Source organism: Engystomops pustulosus, chromosome 1 (genome assembly GCF_040894005.1).
Source record: "Engystomops pustulosus chromosome 1, aEngPut4.maternal, whole genome shotgun sequence".
In the NCBI taxonomy this organism is placed as follows: domain Eukaryota; kingdom Metazoa; phylum Chordata; class Amphibia; order Anura; family Leptodactylidae; genus Engystomops; species Engystomops pustulosus.
In genome coordinates, this window is record NC_092411.1 from 133849740 (window position 1) to 133876020 (window position 26281).

Genomic DNA, 26281 nt, shown 5'->3' on the forward strand with positions numbered 1-26281 from the left:
ATTTTGCACATGATCTGTTACAAATGATCTGTTTTGTGACAGCTCCCCGGTGGGAGCGGTGATCACAAGCAAGATAGCGGTGCTACATGCAATTACATGCCACTGTACATGCACCAATTGTGCGTGTTAACGGGGGCTGTTAACCCAGTCTGTATGGAGAGGGTATGATCCCTCCCTATACACACCTAGCTGGGTGCCGATGTACCATTGTGTCAGTTTGCGACAGTTAAGGAGACCTATACGTTTTTTTTCCCCTCATACTATTAGGAAAAGTGGTTAAAACGATTTTATAGCCTTGATATATGTTGCGCAAGGCATTTAAGTTCTTTCCGCAAATCACTAGAGAACAGTCTAATAAATCTGCCCTATACATAGTCTGTCAACTGTGACTAGAAAATGTACTGTAAGATTCACCTGCTCCAAGGTTAAAATTCAAAATATGTATATAGTCATATGTTGGTACAAAAAAAAAAGATTACCAAATACACACCTTCAAAGTCTAGCTAATTTATCTTTACCAAAAAAAGGACTGATGTTCAAATCAATGGCAGCTCCTATCCACTATTGACTTTTTGTACACCATAGATTTATAGGAGATATACATCATATGTTGGTGCTCATGCACTGGGGTATGGTAAAGTCCCTCCCTGCCAAATAAATCAGGAGGCTTTGGTCTCCTGATGTATTCTGTAAGCTGGCTTTGCATAGAATCGCCTGGCACAGAATAGCACCGCAGATTGCAAACCTTCACTCATGAAAGTTCACTGGCTGTAGCAAGTGTGCAGGCAAGTGTGCACCATATTTTGGTGTACGAGACCTGAAATATTAGCAATTATTAGAGAACCACTAGTAATTGCAAATATTTCAGGACTAAAAAAAAAAAAAAAAGATAAATGTCCCCCAAAGATTGTTGCCACTCCTGTGGAGAAAAGTAAAAAACAATGGACTTTAGCTATGCTGGGTCACATCTGTTAGTGTTTATTGGGAAAAGAAACAGAACATCCTGTGTAGTAAGCATATTCCTGCCACAACTGCTCACCCAACATAAACTGTGCTGAATCAGAAAAGCAGCAAGTAGCATTTTCCCAGGTTATGAAAAATTTAAAACAATAACTTTGTTTCTATATATGAAGTATTTTCACCACTAGAAAAACATGGTTTGCTACACTTAAAATTCATGCATCACGTCAAAACTCAAACTGATAAAACAGTACCTACACCACTCGCCATCAAGAACTCTCAAGACTGCCAGATACATATATACATACATAGAGATAGCTGTGCTTTAAATCAGGGGTCAACAACCTTCAGCTTTCCTACTGTTGTGCAACTACAACTCCCAGCATTCAGTACTCACTTCTATATAAATTTTAATAGCAACTAAACAAGTGTGCACATTAAGAAGTTAAAATGTGAATCTTATCTTTCATATCGCAAGATTGTTGTTCTGTGAGCTACAGAACCGGGAATACAGACAGTTGAGGAAATATAGAAAGCCTTGTATTCTGGAAATCAGAAAAATATGCCAAGACACCTCTGATGGAATACAGGCAGTCCCCGGGTTATGTTCAAGATAGGTTCCATTGTTTTGTTCTTAAGTTCAATTTGTATGCAAGTCGGACCTGCATATTTTCTAATTGTATATCCAGACAAAAAAAATCCAGACAATTGGAGCTTCAAAATTTTTTGCTGTAATGGGACAAAGGATTATCAATAAAGCTTTATTACAGAGACCTTCCAGCTGATCATTGCAGTCTGGGACTATAGTAAAGCATTCAGAGAGCTTCACCGGAGGTCACAGCGGGCAGAGGGGTCTGTCTGTAATTAGGGGTCATCTTTAAGTCAGGTTTCCTTAAGTAGGGGACTGCCTGTAATAGAAAAAAACTTTATTTCAAATCCATAAAATAGAAAAAACAGGTAAGCTCTAGGCAAAAACAGCCATGAGTAATGAGTGAGATTCCAGTATTTAAAACACAGATAGCCTATAACAATTCATCTGAAACAATTACATCAATTGTATTCAAATGTAGGATATGAAGTAATTGTTTCATGTAATTTTCTAAAGGCCATCTGTATTTTAAACACTGGGGTCTAGCATTTTGAACTCAGCAATGAGGAAATCTTTCCGAAACGTGTAGGCTGTTATTTTGCCTAGAGCTTACCTGTTTTATCTATTTTATGGATGTGAAATAAAGTTTTTTCTATTATTCCATCGGAGGTGCCTTGACATATTTTCTAGTTTTCAAAATACAAGGTTTTCTATGTGGATGACGGTGGCCAATGATGCACTCCAGATCAACTGCACGTGTTGCCGTTTTCTAGGACAAGGTGTAGAAGCGCTTTCCTTATAAGTCTTCAAGTTGAAGAAATAGGCAGGAACTAAATCTTTAACTTGAGATCGCATTCTGTGATTACAGAAACACAAACCTGATGTGATCTGAAAGAGGAGAGATTCTTTTCTTTAAACCAGACACCAAAAGCTTCTAGGTACTACAGAATCAAAGACAGGAGCATCCAAAGGTGACGCATTTCATGCAATAAAGGACTCATTTGTAGAAGGCTTAAAAAAAAAGTCTATATTTAAAATGGGCAAACTTTCACATAAAAAAAGGAAAAAAGTGTAAAAGGGGGCTGTAAATTTACTGGGGTGAAAGCTGGTGACAATGACCCTTAAAGGAATATTCCTAAATTCATTTTTTATAGTGGAGATCGCAATATTTGACAGTCTCCTCAAAGAAAAAGAAAACTGAGCAAGCCGTTCTAAGGTTGCCATATTAGCATGATCCATACAGCCTGTCCAACGCTGCTTCTGTCTGGCAGGAAGCTCCCTCCTTGCCGGGCCGTTTAACCCCTTAACTGCCGTGATCAAGCACGATTGTGGCAGCTGAGAGTGACAGAGGGAACAGGGTTCCTTTTGTCACTCCCCCGGCCCCCGCAGCACGATCACAGGCTGCTGGGTGGTTGTCATGGCAGCTGGAGGTCTAATGAAGACGTCCGTGTCTGCCATGTACAATGGTCTATGAGGTCCAATCCAAAACTGGGTCTCATAGGCAAACAGTCAGCAAAATATTGACAGGTTCAATACATTGCAGTACAGAAGTACTGCTTTATATTGTATAATGGATCAAGTCATTGCTAATGTAAGTCCCCTAGTGGGACAGTTAAAAAAAATTCAGTAAAGGTTTAAAAAAAAAAAAAAAAAAATGAAAAAAAACCGGATTTCCCTATAAATATTCATATCTTGTGCTAAAAATAAAATAAGTCCTCCCCCCATCGCCACCACATAATGAATATTGTCGCTCCATAGCGACCTTGGACAAGCAGATAAAACATTAACATACCCGTATTGTGAAGGGTATAAAAAAAAAATTAAAATTAAAAATTGCATTGTTAGTGCTTCCTACTCCCAAAAATAAGTAATAGCAAGCGATCAAAAAGTCATATGTACCTTATAATAGTACCAATCTAACTTTTCAAGCAATAAACCAGCTAGCTCTCAGAATATGGCAAATGTACTTTCCTTAAAAAGTTTTTTTATTTGCTAAAGTAGTAACACTTAAGAAAACCTGTACATCTTTGGTGTCTCCTTTAATCGTACTAACCTACAAAATAATTTTATCATGGCTATTATCCTGTACGGTGAACTATTTAAAATTTTTAATTTAAAAAAACAGTGTCAAAACGGCTGTTTTATTCTGTTTCACTGCAGGAAAGAGTTAATTAATTAGAATCATTCTGAAATTTTTTACCATTTGGGTCTTCCCAAATGTCGCTGCTGCGCTGAAGTCCGTCGGAGTTCACCAAGCTGCGCTGGGTACAGGTAAGTGTGTGTCAAGCGACACCTTTTTTTAAAAAAAATACGGCGGTTTTTCCGAATCCGTCGGGTTTTCTGACGGCCACTCCCCCCCCCCCCCCCGATATCCATCGAGTGCATGCCGGCGCCGATGCACCACAATCCGATCGCATGCGTCAAAATCAGAAAACCCTGATCAGACAGGCGCGCGGCTCGTTATATCACAGACAGTAACCATAGATGTTTATTATAAAGTTATAATGAGTTGTGCACCTGTGTGACCATGGTCAGATTTATGTCCCTTAGTAGTAACCATAGAAGATTTCCATAGAATGACAGGCAGCAGAGATCTAGAAAACTGTAAGGAATTGATACAGAATGTATATTGAAAAATAGTACGGTAGAAGAAAGGAGCCACATGCCAGATTTGGGATTTTGAGCACCTGAATCCCCAGCTGCGAGCACCACCCTGTGGAATTATCTTTGGGAATTTTGGATTGCTGTCTTATTCTTCCTATTTATTAGAAAATAGTATAACTTTTTATCATAAAAAGAATGACATAAAATTTGCTGTAATTGGAATACCCCTTTAACACTGAATCAAGCTTCCCTGCCTCTTAAGACCTCCTCCCTTGTGATTGACATCATGCACCAGACTTCCCTGGACACAGAACCATAATAACAGTGAAGGGGGCATTGTAGGGCAGGGAGAGCTTGACTTCAGTGTTAAACTCTCTGCCTTTATAAAGCCAATTTACATCTCACTTCAAAGTTGATTCTTTTAGGTTCTTTAGCTTTGTTTTTAAAGGGGACCCATCTTGTACATAAGCTGCATGCCTATAAATAAGACAGTTAAATCTTATCTTTATAAAAAAACAAGCTCTAATAATGCCCTAAATTGAGGAATAAATAACATATTTGGTGTCTCCCTAATCACACTAGGCTACAGAATAATTTATGTAGTAGTATGAACTGAATAAACGGTTTCATTAAAAAAACGAGTGCCAGAACAGCTGTTTTATTTGGTTCCCCAGCAGGAAAATACAACTCTAACCACTCTAACCAGAAACATACACAGAAGCAGTATTATTATTTTTCAAGTTCTATTTCTAGTTTCCATGTCTCCCACACAACATGTGCATACATCACTGGCACCATTATGCCAAGCACTACACTTTAGTTGTCATGGTAATATTTATATTACCAAGCAATACACTGACTTGCATTTTTATTCATAGCATTTCAAATAACATAAAAATGCTACATTTTGAAGGGAACCTGTCACCAGGAGACCCATTTTTAGCACCCCACAATCCCCACAGAGCATAGTACATACACTGCCAAAGAGTGTCTGTATTAAAAAAAAATGGTCTTACAGAAAAAGATATGTTATATAGTACCTATAAATGCCTTGTGCTCTGTGACTAGGCACTCATCTACTGGGAGTGGCTATAGCGGAACAGTTTCCCACCATCCTTGAGACACCACACCTCCGTGTGTCCTTTTGAAATATATGAAAACTCCCATCACCCGGATAAGCGACTCTCTCTGCTAATCTATAGCCACTCCCAGGGGACGAGTGCCTAGTCACAGCACATGACATTAAAAGGTACATATATTTTTTTCTGTGCACCCTATTTTTTTATACTATACAAAAACCTCTTTGGTAGTGCATTTACTATGCTCTGTGGGGACTGGGGGGGGGGCTGCTAGAAATGGGTCTCCTGGTCGCAGGTTTCCTTTAAAGGAAATCTACCCTTTTCTTTTTATGCATTATGATCCAACCAAACCCCGAGAATGCTGTAGCTTCACTGATGCAGAAACATATCTTGTTTAATCCCGGAACTGAGTGGTTTTGCTGAAAAAACATTTATAAAATTATGATAACTAGGCTATATTGCTCCTGTGGCTGCCCCGGCGCTCTCCTCACTATAGTTATACACTGCTTCAGCCTTGTCCTACCCAGCATAAACCATACGTCATCACTGTGTTGTGCCCAACAGACAAAAGTAATCAATCACTGCAAAATCCCCCAGCTGCTGTGTACGAATCATCAAGCTCTGGTTGATTTGTCCGGTCTGGACAATTCAGGTAGCCGATTTATGTAGGCAGCCAGTCTGCTCCTAGCTTTCCCAAGCTTTCCTGAATTTTATAATTGTTTTTTTTTGAGCAAAACCACTTGGTTCAGGAATTAAACAATAAAGGTTTCTGAATCAGTGCAGCAACAGCATTCTCAAGGTAGGGTTGGTTCACAATACAATAAAAGCAAATGGTAGATTTCCTTTAACATTAAACTGAACAATGACTATATATATTGTCAATTTCTCCTATTAACTAACCATCTTTGTGTTTACAAATCTACTAATATATCGGCTTTTCCCTTATATTTATTAAAAAAAAAAAAAACCCTTGTACCTGGACCTGTGAGCAAGTTTCCCTGAGTTATCATGCTTGATTTATATGGTAGATTTCATTTAACTCCTTCACGACTGCCAAACAGCTATATACGTCCTAAAAATGTTGATAAGTGGCACTTTTCAAACAGCTATACCACTGAATCTGTAGCTGGACCATGCAAAGGATGATGGAATGAAGCTGTAAAGCTTTTCCAAAGATAACATCATTTAAAGAAGCACATAGCAGAACCTCAAAAATTTAACTGGCCATTCAGGTACCAATAACCCTCAGTCATGAAGGGGTTAAGGACAAAAAAAAGGGTGATCTCACACATCTGTTTCAGTGCACGTGTGTACTTTTTCCATAATTGCCAGAGTGCCCTCATAAACAGCATCTGAGTGATTTATCCAAAAATATATATTTGCATTCATAAGTACTACTAATCAAGTGACCACAATCAACAATTTTAGTGCCCCCCATTACAGGGAACCTGGCAGTGACCCATCCAAAATAAATACTTCATAAAAATTATGATTAAAAAACATTGTCCTTATCCTTAAATAATTCCTTTCCATGGCTGCAATGGTAAAAAATAACATATACAACTCACCTGAGTTGAGTCCAATTATATTAATGGAGTCCTGTATACTAGATGTTGTGTAAACACACATTAACATAGTGTTAACTAAGCATTATATAAATTCTCCTCTTCTCAGCTGCCATGTGTGAATGCATCCTAAAATATGTCCACCTTCACTACAAAACACCTACATAAAAATAAAAAGATCAACACACTGCAGCATCACAGTATGTATAATAAATATAATATATATATATAATGTTGCCATTGTACTCCATGGAAGCTGCCCCTATCTGCAAACCACCACTTTCCTGTACTGCTCAAAGAGGTTGCACTAGAACTGATGTGGAACCTGAGCTGTGGCTTTATTTGTGCATTCACACTTTCATACACATTTCTACTATATCCAAACTTTCAAACACAAACAGCCCTGCTACATACCATCCCTGGTATGTAATTACATGTTTCAGGTCATCCAATCAATGACATGCTTCAGGCATCATGGCAGGTCCTACAGCTACTGAGAGCTTTTATGTACTAGTAACCCCGCCCCCAGCCTCTTTTCCTCTGCTGTGTCAAGCTACGGAATCACATGGCAACCAATATACACAAAGACAGCCAGAGAGATAAGTTCCTTCTAGCTTCCTGCTTGCTAGCTTACAAACATCTGCAAATAGGTAAGGAGTGTAAATTAAAGAATTGCTTATTTTGTCTTAGTGTAGAGCTAGGCAAAAGTTTTTATACTTTCCTAGTGAGGCTTTAAAGAGTAACTGTAAATGATCCTGCATGACTATCCAAACATGGACCTGCAAGTTTGTTCAGTTTACAACCTAGCTATCCAAATGGTAAAATTTCCTTTAACATGTACCTCATGTATGCATCTGATCACATGAAATCACAGCACATGGGGAGGAGTAGATGTCCATGGAGGCATGGGGGAGAAGTCTATGGAGGCATGCTGTGATTTTGTGTGATCTGATACAAACTTTTACTTTGCAAATGTTACAGGGTATATTAACTTAAAGGACATCACCCTACTCACATAACATGAAGTGGTGAATGGTGAGGAGGCATATGACATGGTGAAGAGTAGATAGGAGGGGGCTGCTCATTGGGCGCACAGATAATTTCTTTGCAGACACACCCCCTTTAGCCGAGGACACACACCATTTTTGTAGGAGTTGGAAAACCTCCTAAAATTGATCTAAAAACCTTCAGTAAATGTGGTGCAGGCATTTCAGGTGCATATTACTTCAGTTTTGTGGCATAGAGACATTATAAATCTTCCCCAATGTGTGCAACTGTGTGCAGTTGTTTCCTGTAAATAGGTAGGTGACAACAATAACAAACATTTGTTCATGGTGTCAATTTGTCAAGTTTTAGGAATACAAATAGAACAATAAGGACATAGTTGAATAGAGAAGTCATTCCCATACAATGCACATAGGTTTAATAAAGGGAAATCCTGTCTGTATGGCACTGAATCAGCAAGTTTTGCAATCAGACTGTCACACCGACTGCTCTGATTCAATGAGTCCCCTGTCACAGAACTGTGCACAATCATGCCTGGGCATCCAGTGACATCAGTGATGATGTTATCGGGATTCCAGGAGCAGAGTTAATAGGAATGCAGGAGAGATGCTATGTGCATCCTCTCTGCATGTTTACAGATCACTAGGAGCTGGGACAGAGACGGGTGGGGTACCAGGCGCCTGGAAGTTGCCAGAGCTGAGCTTCTGTGCACCTGGAAACAAACAAGGGCATGGCTTCGACAGAACTCAGCGCGGGACACCGGGAGTGCTGGTCGAGGTGAGTGAAGGGTTTTTTTTGTTTTTTTTTTAATTTAAAGCCCTCTCCAGCCTAGGCGCTAAGTTTTTATAATAGTTGGTCAACCCCCTTAATAAAAATCAACTACATTGTTTAGCTATAATAAAAAGATAGTAAACTAAAATTTAAAAAAAAAAAACGACCTGGTATACATCTCTCTGGAACATTTCAGCAACTGACAGCATACAACTACAAAATGACTTCAGGAAAGAATTCAAGCCACACAACACTAAGCCTTAAGATGATTTCTAATAATAGCAGTTCATGCCATAAGCATACTTCATAGATTTATATTTTTATCTTACAGATCACTAAAATTTAAATTACACATACAATCAATTCATTACTTTTTGAACTAAAGAAATGTAGGTAAAAAAGTTCCCTTAAAGGGGTTGTCAGAGTCTAAAAAAAATAAAGCGAGGTGGCCAGATGTGCGCGGCAAAAAAATAAATAAAAAAAAAAAGTACTTTCCAAAGTCTTATCTGCTCCCTCATCTCATCAATAAAACACAGTCAGTTCTGCAGTCCTGATCTGTCAGTAGCTAGTATAAGTCTCTGCACGCTGCTTTCTGCCAGGAAGTGCCTGTGTCTGAGCTGGTCTTGTAATGAAAGGAGGGGATGGGCAGGAGGCAGAGAGCACTGCAGTGTGCAGACAAAAGAAACCATTTATGAGAAGAATCAACCATAGTCAGAAGATTTACGGTCGTATCCATAGACAACCAAAATTGTAAACACCGACAAAGGTTGCAATTATATCTGTCAAATTCTGCATTTTTGTTAATAATAGTGAATTAGAGAATGTGTTGTTGCGAATGATGGTGTGGGGTGCTTTGCTGGTGACACTGTTAGGGATTTATTCAAAATTGAAGGTATACTGAACCAGCATGGTTACCACAGTATGTTACAGCAGAATGCTATTCCATCCGGTTTGCGTTTAGTTGGACCATCATTTATTTTTTAACAGTGATGGGGTGCTCCGCCAGATGACCTGGCGTAGACAGTCACCAGACCTGAAGCCAATCGAAATGCTTTGGGGTGAGCCGGACCACAGAGTGAAGGCAAAAGGGCCAAAAAGTGCTAAGCATCTCTGGGAACTCCTTCAAGACTGTTGGAAGACCATTTTAGGCGACTACCTCTTGAAGCTTATAAAGAGAATGCAAAGAGAGTGCAAAGCAATAATCAAAGTAAGAGCACAGACAGCAGCATGTACTGTATGTAGCAACTGAAACTTCACATCCTGCTCAGCCCCAAGCATTTCCCCTACACACAAGGCCCATGCTTTTGATAATTCTAACCTCTCAGCTTCTGATAACTGATAAATAACTTTGCCATCTCTGGCCCTACCCAAAACGCTTTGTCTGGAAAATCCATCGCAAGTCCCTCTCCCATTGTCATTTCGGCGAACAGCATATTCTATATTCCAAATCTGGGTCCATCCTGCTTGTAGTATAGGTCAGACCAAATCCCTGCCAGAAAGACCCTGGATTCTGACATGAAAATTGACACATATTTAACCATAGAAAATCTTGTCATACACCACCATGTAAATGTACCAACCTGACATTTTTAATTGTTCCCTCAACGCATGAATAACCTGCTATTTTGTTTGCGACTGCTTTTTGCATCCTATATACAATATCTCTGACAATGTATGTCTTTTTTAGCCACCCAAATTTTACCTATTCATTCTCCTTTAGGTCGCCTGGTAACCATCAATGTAAGTCCAACTGCTCTGTTCTGGAGATGTACGTCATATCTGGACAAATCAATCACTTTTTTCTGTAGGAGAACAATTATTGAGAAAAGAGGGGCTGGGGGGGGGGACACATGTTTGGGGAGCAGCTGGTGGACTATAGACCACTTAATCCACCACTGGGGATAACAATCTGATCCATGGGGTCCTACTACTGGGGCCCTTACCGATTATGAGAACAGACCGAACCAATCACAAGATCAGAGGCTCCAATTTAACTAATTGATAAAGTGACAGATCACGCTAGCATCTTGTCGCTCTTATTAATGCTATGGAAGTGTCAGAAATTTCAGAGCACATATCCGGCATTCTCAGAGACAGTTAATGGGATGTAAGGAATGCAAAAGACAAAACATAAAAACACAGCTTACAATTAAACAAAAAAAATGCCGATACTGGTTGATAAAGTACTTGAATGCTTGATGTTTCTCTACAAATTTCAATGCCTTTGGTTTGCCATGTACTGCAGCTTCTGAACATTTTTACCCAAAATTAAGTAAACACCAATTTATGTTTTCCGCCTTCATAAAATACAGAAGGAAAATACATATTTATATTGTGAACATGTTTTCCTGATTGCTTGGGAGGATTGGGGGTGACGTTTGTTAAAAGGTTACATATACGAGCTTTGGCACCATTTCTATGATTGGTGAACCACATGCAAAGCATTATTTGTACTGTCGGCATATTTTTTCTGGTAATTTAATAATGTGTAAGTCAATGTGGCTATAAACTACAGACATCATTTCATGAACCTCAAGATTTTCAATTAATAAATATATTTGCTACATCTTTGGCTCATAAACTGCTCTGGCTTATAGATGCAAGAATCCACTTGCATTCTTATTTTGAAGGAAACTTCAGTACATACAAATTGACACGGAGTAGTCACACTAGTTAAGGCTAACAACTTGTTGTTGCTGTAAACTGAAGATAAAAGATATAGTACAGAAAGTCATCTGTCTATACCAAGTATTTCAGTAAAACAGTAACTCAGGAATATAAACTTAGAGGACAATGAGTAGTCTATGGGAGTGAAGGCAAACCTTTTAGCAACCAAGTGCCAAAACTACAACCAAAACAGAAGTGCTAACACGGCTTTGTCATAGCTTTCAAAAGTATTACCATCTCATAAACCAGTGGTGGTGAACCTATGGCACGGGTGCCAGAGGTGGCAGTCGGAGCACTCTCTGTGGGCACCCAGGCCATCGCCCAGCACAGAGTTTCCAGACAGGACTCAAAACCTCCTCCTGCAGTCCCAGGCAGCCCAGGATGTACTGTTATCAGTGCTATTTTAAAGCCACATATCCTTAGCTGTCTGGGTCTGGAGGAGCAGACAAGGCTGCGTTTTTGTATTAAAAAAAAAATATATATAATAGGTTTTACAGAAAAAAAAGATATGTTATATAGCAACTTTCAATACCATGTGCTTTGTGACTAGGCACTTGTCCCCTGGGAGTGGCTGGAAAGGAGCAGTTTCCCCCACCACCACCCTTGGGAAACAGCTCCTCCATGTGTCGTTTTCAAATATATGAAAACACCCATCACTTGGCTTAGCGACGCCCCCTGCTCCTCCACAGCCAATCCTGAGTGAGGGGAGTTATTCATATATTTGCATTGTGTACATGCAAGACACCGTGTGCTGGTTACCAATCCTCTGTTACAGATTAGAGCAGTGGTGGCGAACCTATGCCACGGGTGCCAGAGGTGGCACTCAGAGCCCTCTCTTTGGGCACCCAGGCCATCGCCCAGCACAAAAGGTCAACATTCAGGACTCAAGTCCTGAATCAAGGAGGTGTGGACAGAGCTTGATTATCATTGTAGCCTCTTTTCCAGACTCATGATTCATCCTGTTAAGAGGACTTTAGAGGCAAACTACAATAACAATCCGAATTTCTCCTTCTTTCTCTTGTATTGGTGTCATCAGAGTGCCAATACGTTTGAAACCTGTGAATTACTCTAAATTGCCATTTGGCACTTTGTGAAAAATACCTGGCTTTTGCTTGTAGTTTTGGCACTCAGTGCCTAAAAGGTTCGCCATCACTGGATTAGAGGAATAAGGCACTGTTGACATTTATCTCAGCACTGTTAAAGTTACCAGGAAAAAAGAACTGTGGAGTCAGAGTTGGTGAACATTTTGGTGGAGCTGGAGTTTTAGGTTTGGCTTACCGACAGCTCTGTTAAGGAGTGATGTGCCCTCAACTGCTTCCTCATAACTCTTTTAGTGAAGGACAGAAGTGGTGCACTAAACAGTTGGGTTATCCATGTAAACTGTAGATACCTACATGGTAGTCTAAGGCCCCTTTCACACTTGCGTTTTCTGCGTGTGCTTTTGACGCTCAGAACTTGCATTGCACTCTGACCCATTGTAATCAATGGGCTTTTTCAGACTTGCATTTTTTTTTCACGCGCACACACACGTTTTTTTTAACGCACTTTAAATCTCGACATGCTCTACTTTTGCAAGTCACGCACCTGAAAAACACACCATACAAGTCTATGGAGATGCATCAAAAACGCATTGCACTCTGAGACACTTGCAAGTGCAATGCAAGTGCAATGCGTTTTTCACGCATCAATTGCCATAGAAAAGATAGAGCTCAGTCCAGAGTCCTTTCACGCGCATTACCTGCGTGTTAAAAACGCATTAAAATTGCATTGAAAATGCGTGTGAAAAACTGAGACACTGAACAAACTCTGACTGAAAATTGATTGCACTCTGATGCAAAATGTCAGTTTTTCACTGGCCAAACCCTGATCGCACCCTGATCAGACTCTGACGTGATCTGCAACACAAGTGTGGAAGGGGCCTAAGGCTACCTGAACAATGGACTGTTTGCAGCCATGTGTCATTGCAGGGTCAACGGTGCACAATCTGCTGATGACCATTACAAAAAGCTCCCAGGGAAGTCAGCTAATACATATGACTATGTAGTTCAAGGCCTTGTACACAAGTCCATAGAAGAAAATGGGGACTTGTGCTAGCTGTAGGGAAAAAAAAAGCATAGCCCCCATTTTTACATAGTGTCCAGTTTCCCCTCAAATTCTGAGACTAGTTGGTTGTTATTCCTACCATACAAGTTTTCAGGATGAACTGGAGCAGTGCAGTAACAATGAACTTGTTGAAGTGGTGTGTCACATTAAACAAAGATTAAACACTAATCAGTTATGTAGTAGGAGAAACCCAGAAAAGACAGAAGTCCCTTTAAATTAAACATTATTAACGGATAAGGAGATTAGTATGAGTGAGAAAACCTTTTTATTTTTAGAACAGATTTCACAAGATTTTCACACCTTCTGTATAAAGAAACTGTCTTGGAAGGTTTTAGACTGCGCTCTCAGTACTTGCCTATGCCATTACCTGGAATTTATAAAGATTGAATGTTCTGTGCTACTAAAGTAAATGTGCAGGAGAAATTTCCACACAAATGGAATTGATTTATGCCAAAAAAAGAAAAAAATGCAACATCACCTCCAGTTTTTTGTGTAGGTGTTACTTTATTCACCTGACATACAACATTTTGACCTGGACCCGCTGATGGTATCTCATGCACTCTCCCTGCCACCGTTCAAACCTCCTTGCTTTGTCCTACATCGGATGGGTAAGATCTAATCATTTTACATCTTCAGTTGTGTATTTACTGACAGATTGGTTTATCCCATCACCCATATTAATCGCATGCTTTATGTGTTTTAATGGTTTGTACCTACAATGGTTTAATTCGTATATATTAAAAGTTATTTTTTAAGATATATATACACTCACCGGCCACTTTATTAGGTACACCAGTCCAACTGCTCGTTAACACCTAATTTCTAATCAGCCAATCACATGGCAGCAACAATGTAGACATGCTCAAGAAAATCTCCTGCAGTTCAAACCGAGCATCAGTATGGGGAAGAAAGGTGGTTTGAGTGCCTTTGAACGTGGCATGGTTGTTGGTGCCAGAAGGGCTGGACTGAGTATTTCAGAAACTGCTGATCTACTGGGATTTTCACTCACAACCATCTCTAGGGTTTACAGAGAATGGTCTGAAAAAAAAAAAACATCCAGTGAGCGGCAGTTCTGTGGGCGGAAATGCCTTGTTGATGCCAGAGGTCAGAGGAGAATGGGCAGACTGGTTCGAGCTGATAGAAAGGCAAAGGTGACTCAAATCGCCACCCGTTACAACCAAGGTAGGCAGAAGAGCATCTCTGAATGCACAGTACGTCGAACTTTGAGGCAGATGGGCTACAGCAGCAGAAGACCACACCGGGTGCCACTCCTTTCAGCTAAGAACAGGAAACTGAGGCTACAATTTGCACAAGCTCATCGAAATTGGACAGTAGAAGATTGGAAAAACGTTGCCTGGTCTGATGAGTCTCAATTTCTGCTGCGACATTCGGATGGTAGGGTCAGAATTTGGCGTCAACAACATGAAAGCATGGATCCATCCTGCCTTGTATCAACGGTTCAGGCTGGTGGTGGTGGTGTCATGGTGTGGGGAATATTTTCTTGGCACTCTTTGGGCCCCTTGGTACCAATTGAGCATCGTTGCAACACCACAGCCTACCTGAGTATTGTTGCTGGCCATGTCCATCCCTTTATGACCACAATGTACCCAACATCTGATGGCTACTTTCAGCAGGATAATGCGCCATGTCATAAAGCTGGAATCATCTCAGACTGGTTTCTTGAACATGACAATGAGTTCACTGTACTCAAATGGCCTCCACAGTCACCAGATCTCAATCCAATAGAGCATCTTTTTGGGAGATTTGCATCATGGATGTGCAGCCGACAAATCTGCGGCAACTGTGTGATGCCATCATGTCAATATGGACCAAAATCTCTGAGGAATACTTCCAGCACCTTGTTGAATCTATGCCACGAAGAATTGAGGCAGTTCTGCAGGCAAAAGGGGTTCCAACCCGTTACTAGCATGGTGTACCTAATAAAGTGGCCGGTGAGTGTATGAGACCATGAGTAAGCTCACCTGAGCGAAACGCGTAGGTCATCTCCTGCAGACTATGGTAATAGAGGCTGTGTACCTTGCCTAATGTTTTTATGTTATATGGAACTTCAATAAAAGCAAAGATTTACAAGCATTTTTCCCTGAGACGCTGGATTACTTTTGCTAAAAGAAGGTGAGCTGAACCTCCTTTTTTGATCTTATTGAGATATGCAAGAATATATGTGTATATATAATATATCTGGGTTGGTGAAGATTAGAGTCTACTGAATTAGTTCTTTTCAGTGTTGTGCACACCACTGATTGTTTATCATGTTTGCGTTTTTTTTTTTAAAACATGCATAAACGTTGCATTCCAGTTAAATTGAGAACATTTCATTTACAGCTGGAGTGCTGCTGCATTTCTCTTTTGAAGATTTGTTGGGATTGCCGTGGAACTTGAATTTAAAAAACATGCACCCAATTTTCAAATTGCTACACATTTTCCTCTGTAAACCTTATTTAAAAAGGGTATTTCCACTAAGGCAAAATTCTTAATTACATTCATAATAGAATAATAACAGACTTTGTAATTTAACGTTATTAAAAAAAAAAATCTTTATAACCTGTCTCCAACAGTTCTTCTTCTGTGCAATTTGGTTGCCTGGAGAACTGATCCTAAACTCACACTGACTAGGGTGGCACAGGTCGTCTTGTCAGGTCGGATTCCATCACGCGAACGCCAGCTCGGGTCTTTAATGGGCCGCTGCATTAGATGTCTCCTTTCCCCTACATTGGGGTATTCCCATTACAGCAAATTAACCCCTTTTGGATGCAGCCATTTTATAGTTAACCCCTTACCGACATGTGACGTAATAGTACGTCACATGTCGGGTCCCGGCACATGGAGAGGGCTCGCGGGCCGAGCACTCTCCATAGCCGGTAAGTCTTTGCTGCATATTGCAGCAAAGGCTTACCGGTAACACCCGCGATCGGTGCCGGCGCATGCGCCGCCATCTTTCCGTGGATCGTCGCTCCCGAAACTACTTCGGGTTAAGACCCGAAGCTACTTCGGGTTAAGACCGAAGCTACTTCGGGTTAAGACCGAAGCTACTTCGGGTTAACCCATTCATTACCATGTGCTGTCAGCACATGGTAATGTATGAGTAGTAAAATCCCCATATACTGCCATACTGTAGTATGGCAGTATATGATAGGATCGTACAGACACCCTAGGGTTAAAGTACCCTAGGGAGTCTGAAAAATAGTAAAAATAAAAAAAAAAAGTTAAAATTATAATAAAAAAACCTAAAAATTCAAATCACCCCCCTTTCCCTAGAATTGATATAAATATAAATAAACAGTAAAAATCATGAACACATTAGATATTGCCGTGTCCGAAAATGCCCGATATATCAAAGTATGATAAAGTTTTTTCACTGCGTTTAACCCCGTAACGGAAAATCGCGCCCAAAGTCAAAATGGCACTTTTTGCCATTTAAAATTTTTTTTAAAATTCTATAAAAAGTGATCAAAAGGTCGTACAGTCCTAAAAATGATAACATTGTAAACGTCATCAAAATCCGCAAAAAAACGACACCACCCACAGCTCCATACACCAAAGTATGAAAAAGTTATTAGCCCCAGAAGATGGAAAAATCCCCCCAAAAAATTTTGTACAGGAGGGTTTAATTTTTTTAAATGTATGAAAACATAAAACCTATACAAATTTGGTATCCCCGTAATCGTACCAACCCAAAGAATAAAGTAGACATGTCATTTGGGGTGCACAGTGAAATCCGTAAAATCCAAGCCCACAAGAATACGGCACAAATGCGTTTTTTTACCAATTTCACTGCATTTGGAATTTTTTTCCCGCTTCCCGGTACACGGCATGAAATATTAAATACCACCATTTTGAAGTGTCATTTGTTACGCAGAAAATAAGCCATCACACAGCTCTGTACATGGAAAAATAAAAAAGTTTCCGGTTTTTTGAATGTGGGGAGTGAAAAATGAAAAATCGAAAAAGGGCCACGGCGGGAAGGGGTTAAAGGCTCAGTCCCGGTTTTCTGATTTTGACTTGCGTCACTTTACAGGCAGTCCCCGGGTTACATACAAGATAGGGTCTGAAGGTTTGTTCTTAAGTTGAGTTTGTATGCAAGTCGGAACCATATACTTTATTATTGTAACCCCAGTCAAAAATTTTTTGGTCTCTGTGACAATTGGATTTTAAAAATGTTGGATTGTCATAAGAACCAGGATAAACAATAAATCTTAATCAAAGGCACCATTGATAACTGTTACAGCTGTTTATTGTAGCCTAGGACTAAAGTACAGTAAATAACCAAAATCCAGAGGTCCGTTTGTAACTAGGGGTCGTATGTAAGTCAGGTGTTCTTAAGTAGGGGTCCGCCTGTATATGGTTATAACTTTTGAACACTGTTACTTATCAAAGCGATTCTGAGATTGTTTTTTCCCCACATGTTGTACTTCATTTTAGTGCTAAATTTTGGCTGATAAGTCTTGCGTTCATTTACAACAAAAAAAAAGAAAAATAATGAATTTCTTTGAAAAAATGTTGAAATTCAAAATCATTGCGTTTTCAGGCAGCTAGATTAACCACCTAAATAAGTTTCTGCATAACATTTCCCATATGTCTACTTTACATTTTCATAATTTTTTAAATGTCTGGATAATTTATTTTGATGTTACGCAGCTTATAAATCTAATATCGATTTTCCGTATTTTCAGAATTGACTATTTTGGGAATAAATACCGTTTTGAATGAAATGAAAACCCCCTATATAATCAATCCATTTTCAAATCTGCACCCCCAAATTATCAGAAACAGCTTTTAGGAAGATTGTTAACCCCTTGAGATCTTCATAGTAATCAAATCAAAATGGAGGTGAAATTTAGAATGGTCAAATTTTGTTGGTTATACGTCCATTTAGCCCTAAAATTTACACATTTCCATAAGATAAAAAGAGAAAACCCATCTTACAATTTGTTCTGCAATTCCTCCCAAGTACAGAGACCCCCCACTTGTTTTATGGGCGCACAGCGAGGCGCAGAAGGGAAGGATGTCCCTGCAGTTGCCAGGATTTTAGTTTTCCCATTGGCCCCTTTTGTAGGCTATAAAATGTTCGCTTTTTCATTATTGGGGCCATGTGATGGCATTTTTTTGCAGGATGAGATGCTTTTTCCAGTGTTACCATTTTGGGGTTGATATGTGTGGGCGAGATTCTCTGCAGATAGTAGGTTGGAATGGTGGTTGTGGTGATGTAGTTTCAGAAGGAACAAAAAGCGATAGGAGAATGGATTGGAATTGACCTTTATTTATCTTAACATAAGGGCCATGGGAGGTCCGGCAGAAAGACTTGTAGGTGTACACATCAACAATATGACAATGTTGTAAGGTTTTTACACTGCCTCCCCTCTGCCAAGGCTTCCCTTCTAGGAAATGTCAACACAAGCAGCAGGAGGTTCACGTGCACAAGCGCTGCAGACAGAGGAACCAGGAAGTGTCCGCTCTGCACCATGTGATTGCTCAACTAGGCCACACCCACATAGCAGAATTTTATACTGAACTTTAAAAAGTTACTAGTCCCGGAGCTCCTCAGTCTTCTTACGGTCTCTCTTTTTTCTTTACAAGCAATTCAGCAAGTTTTTCTCTCGACCGAGATAATTTCTTATATAGAAAAAAAGAGACAGTAAGAGGACTGAGGAGCTCCGGTTATAGTTACTTTTTAATGTTTTAATTTTTGGACTTACGTTGGATGGGTCCTTGGCTGTTTGTAGCTCTTATAAGAAAATAGTGTGAAGTACAGTGTTACAATTTTGTGTTTATACTGAGCTAATGCAGGGGACAGGAGCAACAGCAGGCAGCAAAAAACTGTAAAATTGCGAAGTGGTTAAAAGTTATCATTTTCATGTTAGTATCCCTAGGGCAGTGGCGGCGAACCTATGGCACGGGTGCCAGAGGTGGCACACTGAGCCATTTCTGTGGGCACTCAGACCATCGCCCCAGGACACAGTCCCAGGCAACTTAAGTGACACTTCTTTGGAGAAGGTGTTGACAGAACTGCAATGTCTTTGGAGGTCCTCGTGACGGACCCTCCATTATTTCTCTACAGAGATACCCTGGAGAGAAGCTACAGGGTCTCTTTCAGCTGTATTGGTTGCCTCAGGGGGCCAATACGATTGAAAGATGTGTAAGAACAGGTAGCAATAAGTTACTACTTAAAATGCCATGTTGGCACTTCACAGTAAATAAGTGGATTTTGGTTGTACTTTGGGCACTCGGTCCCCAAAAGGTTCGCCATCACTGCCCTAGGGGATTCAGATTTGAGAAAATTCTCTCACAGGCAAACCCCTGGTGCTGCCCATTTCCAAAAAAGGGTACATTTCTATTTCAACATCAGTAAGAGAATGCACTAGATAGCACCTTGAGCACAGCAATGGGCAGTTTAAACAGAATCAGTTAAATACATTTATAAAAGTATCAACATTTGCATTACAGGTAATGATAATAAATGCTACAACTTTAATATTGATGAATCATCTTAAGTGTATTTTTGGCATGGAATTGTACACGGATGGTCAAAATTGTTTATTGGGATAAAGAATGCTATGACAGCATAATTAAAAATTAGCACTGAGAAGGTAAAGAGAAAACCTGCTGCCGACGCCTAATCACAGAGCTGCCAAGAAGCAGGACCAATAATGCTCTACCTAGCCATCTGTACATTTCATGCCCAAAAGAATAAGGCTGAATGATGGCATACTTCATGCCTGCTAGATTGTCTGTGATTGGTGTGCGATTATGTAAATCAAATTATTTAAATGTATCCATCCATGCACAAGAAAGTTATCAATTCTACGGAAAGCACAAGGACTAATTCATTTCTATAGGTTTATAGACACCGGTATAATATATATATATATATATATATATATATATATATATATATATATATATATCCAACTGCCCAAGATGCAAAACGCAGAGCTGGTTATATTCCTGCCTATGTTTGTGACTTGATTTTTTTTTCCTACGGTCACAGGTGCAATAGCAGACCTCCTCTCTCGCCAATGACACACAGGCCACAAATAACAGACTACAGGTCCATTGTGTGCGGTCTGAGAATGCACATGTACGTGTACAGTTAAACCTACCATACAAAAAAAAAAGCTGCTCTTGAATTGTTATTTATTAAGTATACGAGCATATACTAAAACTTTGTTTACTTATACTAAAGGAATTGTTTGCAGCGTCATGCATTATAACATTGCAATTTGTAGGCCTATGTAGACCCCCATAACTGCATAAATAGCGCCACGTCACAAAGAACCGCTGAAGACGGCAAGCCAGGTGTGAGGATCCGCCACTGTTTTTTGTACTTCATTTTATCTTGCTTCAAATAAATGTACCTTTCCATTCTAATTATGTGATTAATTTGTGTATATAGTTCCTTAACCAATGGGAGGCCACAAGTTTCCGTACCTGACATAGTATCTTAGTAGTAGTCAATTTTTGAGCCAACATTATAGGTAGCTCAGGGATGTTCCCCAACACCCCAACCAATGGTGACTTTTGAACGTTAATTTCAAGAAGTTTATCCAGTAGTGCAAATGTTTTGCCCCAAAAGCGTTGAAGCAATGGACATGCCCAAAACATATGCAAGAGATCTGCCGGGTCCGCTGGACACCGTGGACATCTCGTGTCTGAGTGATACCCCATTTTCTGCAACATGGCCTGTGTACAGTAGAATCTGTGCAACAGAAACAATTAGTATCGTCTGTGGGCGATAATTATGGACACCGTGACTAAAAAAAAAAGAAAAAAAAAATTACTTTACCCACAAAAAGTCACAGGAATTTCTCCATATTGCTTATTGTTTGTAGAAATATATGTATCCACAAAGAATGTTAAAAAAAAAAAATGCACAGTAGTAACTCTTCTACGAATTGGCCACTCTGCTGCATTTTTTTTAAAATCTCCTAATTTTAAGCATGTAATTTAACACATGAAAGTCTCCTTGAGCCTATATACAATGCAAAATAGTTGAACCCATCATAGGCCCTAACTGGTGTGTTCCTTTTACATTATGGGATGTATTTCTGTTTGTATTATTTCAATGTTTTATTACCGTAGTTTCTTTTCATGTGCATCTGATTTTTGATGTCCACAAAAAAAAAAATAATAAAAAATGTTGGCCAAAGCTGGTTTCCTAGCAACAGTTCAGTAAAAATCCTACAGCACATGGACATTTTTTTTTTTTTTGCTCACCCACTGACTTTAATTGACGCCTGTGGTCCCCAAATGAGAAAAAAAAAATATAAAGCATGTTGATTGTGGGGCAAAAAAAAAAAAAACAGACTGTTAGGTCATGAAAATAATGAACATCATAGAAAATATGTTTATCTGGACAAGTTCCTAAAGCTGATTGCAGTGTCATGTATAAATAACCATAAATAAAAAAAAAAATCATATAGTGAATATTGTAGAACAGCACCAAAAAAAAAAAAATTAAAAAAAAAAAAAAAAAAGGACCTCTAGAACCCAAACAAACATCAATATATAATTTTAGCCATTGTAACTGCAACAATTAATCAATTTCTCAGTACAGCTCAGAGGCGCAGGGTCACATTGGAAGACAGAGTTTTTACATATATTCAGGTCAACTGTACACTTTATACTTCAGCTGTGAATTGTAAATACGCTTTCTGGCTCATGTCAGCAGATCAATCATGGTTTTCCAGGAAGTAAACCAAACTACTTGTACATATAACCTGAAATGTACATACAAATTGTCAGCGTTTATCCTTTAGGTTTCACGCTTCTTAAAAAACACAACAGTCCCATGACTCCAAATGATCCTGCTCTTAACATCACACCCAGGGACCTACACTCATCATCATTCAGGTCATCACTGCCTCATTATTGTCTTGTTCTAGAAGACAACAGTCCTATGGATGGCCAGTGGTTTCTATGATGCTCTGATTCCTGTATTCACGTATAGAATATATAGCTAGTATGGACACAACCGTGGACGTCGGCAGGGTGAGCAACGTTCTTCAAAAATGTATGCCTGTGCCTCAAATATGGGCAAGAATAAGACCTGCTCTATAATTTGCATGGTGCAGTGAGACGCGGTGCATGCACCACCTCATGACCATGTATAATCAACCTCAATGGGGGTTCTGAATTAGCTGCTGTTTGTGTGGCTAGCTCATGTGTGCATGAGGCCTAAATAAGCTCATGTAAAGCCCGCCTCATATTCCAGTCAGACCTATACACCACTGTATAACTTCAGATGTATGAAACAAAAACAAATACTATATTTTACAGAAAATAAGCATTGTCAAGAAACAGTGGACTAGATAGGAGAAAAGAAAAAAAATTATACAGTTTCTCTAAGGCCCCTATTTACTTACTGGGTCATGGTCACCTTTAAAGGCCATCTACCACCAGGACAAATGGCTGTATGCAAATGAGCCTAAGGGGCTCCATAGGTATTAATGGTGCCTGGAGCCACTCAGGCTCATTTGCATACAGTCTTGCATCCATGTGGTAGATGCCCTGTAACAACAGTAGCACTGAAGAGGATGGCATGTGACAAATAAAAAATGCAGATTTCCAGAAAGCAAGAATTTATCAAATACACTGGAAATCATTACACATGAATTTAAAATAGGACCACCGAGTCTGAATAGTAGAGACTATGAGCTTTTGAGACATTTTGGACAGAGGGTGGTTATTTGATCCTTTGACAGGAGGTGTTGATGAGAAGTATTTAAGAAAGATCTGCAATTCTAGGTCAGTGTGTCGGTTTGCGTCAGATTAAGGCGGTTCTTTAGGCATTGAACAAGGGTTCTGGCAGGGGGACATTACTACTGCACTGTTGTATTGGTTTGCAGGAGTGTGTTATACAGGCGTTTTATGGGGCATAGTTGGGGAGTGTGTTACACTTTTGGGCATTACTAGTGACTGTGACGTTGTGCTGCATGTTGGCATTTTGCTGACACTGCTAGGACTAATATGGTGTTTCTTGGTAGTTTTTGCTACTGTCCTGTATTATTTGTTTTTGGATTTCACCAAAGATTACAATTCCAATATTATACATATGGATGTTTTTATATATTACTGTACAGAATCATGACACAAACTATACAAATATGTGAAAAAAGTAATATCAATAAATAGTAAAATTAGCATTTAAATGGAACATGTTAAGTTACTTACAGTGCTGCACTTCATCAACACCATATGTTAAACGGCACTTATTAAGGCATATTTTAGCAGGTTTTGTAGTTTTTTTGGTTTGCTGGGGGAGACAGCTTTCTATTTTTGTCACCAAGAGAGTCATCTACACAGCGACAAGCTTTGTAATGTCAAATGTAATTAACATGTTAAATACAATAGAGGTGGAAAGGTTATTAGCTCAATTTCAGCACCACAAGCTGCAAAAGGAAATCTCCCTTCTGCCAGAGTATAAAATGCATGTTTTTAATGGCATGTGGATGGAATAGGAAGGCATAGCAGCAGGCCTGTCCTTTTCTGTAGAAGAGCACCCAGCTACCCAATCCAGCATTCTCTTTAATAATGCAGTTGTTATCAGATATCTCTGCATGAAGTCTTGGCAAAGGGGAAGGAGCTGAGGAGGTCACCTCTGTAGGTGCTTCCTATAAGCAAGCAATGAGTGACTGCAGACTTACTGCAGGCTCCAATATAAATTCCAAATAGAATCCCAGCAGCTATCTAACATCACACTGTCTCTTAATCCTCGGGTCCATGGCCACACATTATAATCTCCATGATATGAACATTGGGGGATATAGAATAACACATAGCTGAGGCCATATTCATCGCAATGTATGGATAGGCCATTTTATCTTCATCCTAATGTTCATGGGAATGCGTAACATTATAATGAACCAATCTCATCAAACAACAAGTGTTGCATCATATCTCGAACAGGAGTTACAATTCAGTACAGCAAGCCTACTACTCCTATATTTACAATCTTAAAATTGGAAATATTGACACTGCTGTGTTCTCCTGGGAAAGATTAAAAGACTTATTACAGCATGACTGGGAACATAAATAACATGTAGCTAAGGATATATCCACACTAGATCTCATTCCAAATACTCAAGTGATCATGGATCTCTCGGAAAAAAAAAAGTAAGACCAGAGAACAGACAATACACACCCCTGGGATTCCCTTGTGGAAAAATACTGATTTATCTATTCTTCACATCTAGCAGCAAGGCAGCCAATATATGATATCATGTGATAAATATTATGGATACTTAGAGAAAGCAATATATGTAGAATATAACAATGTAGTATATATTCTCCATGGTGAATGTAATTGAGACATAACATAACAATGTAGTTTATATTATGGATATGTATTGCATGTAATATAGGTGAAATGTTACAATATAGTATATATTATACATAGTGCAAATAATAGAGATATAACAAAAATGTAGTATATATTATAGATAGATAGTGGATGTACTAAAGGTAGAATACAACAATGTAGTATATATTATGGATACATAGTGGATGTTCTAAAGGTAGAATACAACAATGTAGTATATATTATAGATACATAGTGCATGTAACAGAGGTAGAATATGACAATGTAGTATATATTATGGATACAGAGTGCATGTAATAGAGGTAGAATATAAGAATGTAGTATATATTATAGATACATAGTGGATGTACTAGAGGTAGAATATAAGAATGTAGTATATATTATAGATACATAGTGGATGTACTAGAGGTAGAATATAATAGTGTAGTATATATTATAGATACATAGTGCATGTACTAGAGGTAGAATATAAGAATGTAGTATATATTATAGATACATAGTGCATGTAATAGAGATAGAATATAACAATGACAGCCAGTGATCCATTGCTAAAAATAGGTTGGTGATTTCCGATGGAGTTAACCCCGTCCTTTCTGGAGCGCTGTATGCAGAATACGTGATTACATAATGGCAGTCTGATTCCTATGCTTGGATTATTGAAGCTCTTGTGTGTGTATCCAGTGCCTTCCCTGGTGGATCCATTGCACTAAGGATGAGGGTGAGATCGGATGACATTCAGTGCACAGTGAATGACAAGCTGCACCACCCCCAGCAGCAGGCATGGAGATGTGGTGATGCAGCCCCGTGTGCCAGTCCTTACCTGAGTGGCTTTGTGGAACTGCTTCTTGAGCCCCGCTACAGACATGGTGGAGGTTGGGTGCAGCGCTGAGGAGTAGGATGGAGCCGCTCTGCAGGACTGCGGGGGATTCTAGTCTCCAGCCGTCGCCTCGCTGTAATCCTGTGATGCTGTTATCAGATGCATGCCTTAATGCAGGGACACCCTGACGTCACGGCCCGCTAACTCCGCCCTATTAAGGGGGCAAGCGCTCATTTCCTGCACATCCAGCGTGCGGGAGGTGTGGGCTTCTGCTAGGACAATGTGCCCCTTTCACCGCCTAGAAATACTAGTAGTGCAAGCTGGACTGTACTACCGGCCTAGGTGATAGGAGATGAACCCGTGACATGGGGCTGTATTCTGGATTTTATAGTGGTCCAAATGGCGCCATTGTCCCATGAGGCAAAGTTCTCACCTCACTTCAAGGGAGAAACACTAAAAAGAAAGAAAGGCTAATTTATGTCTCATTTACAAGGGGAAATCTGTGTTGGAAAGTGCATGAGCAAAAATTTCCCTGGTATTTACCAGAAAATCTGTATCAAATACCACTGGTTAATATAACAAGTTTCTTCATTTAAAGTCAGATCTACCTTTCCACTTTCCAACCATAAACTTCTCTCTTTTAGGCTATACTCACACTGCCGCAAGGCATTGGGCGCACGGTGCACTACGGGAGGGGTACGGTGCCGAACGTGTGTACCGCTCCGTACCCGGGAAAAAGATAAGACATGTCCTATCTTTTCCCGTATTACGGCTCCGTGCACCATA

General features: G+C 39.6%; 1 protein-coding gene across 1 annotated transcript in view; it reads right to left on the reverse strand.

Annotated features, from left to right (window-relative positions):
• Nucleotides 1-25694, reverse strand: part of SH3GL2 (SH3 domain containing GRB2 like 2, endophilin A1) — a 103104-nt gene extending 77410 nt beyond the window's left edge. Inside the window, exon 1 of the mRNA XM_072154080.1 lies at nt 25499-25694. Within this exon, the coding sequence (XP_072010181.1) occupies nt 25499-25543 (45 nt within the window). The 5' untranslated portion in view covers nt 25544-25694. The remainder of the gene's footprint in view (nt 1-25498) is intronic.
• Nucleotides 25695-26281: the final 587 nt, after the last annotated feature.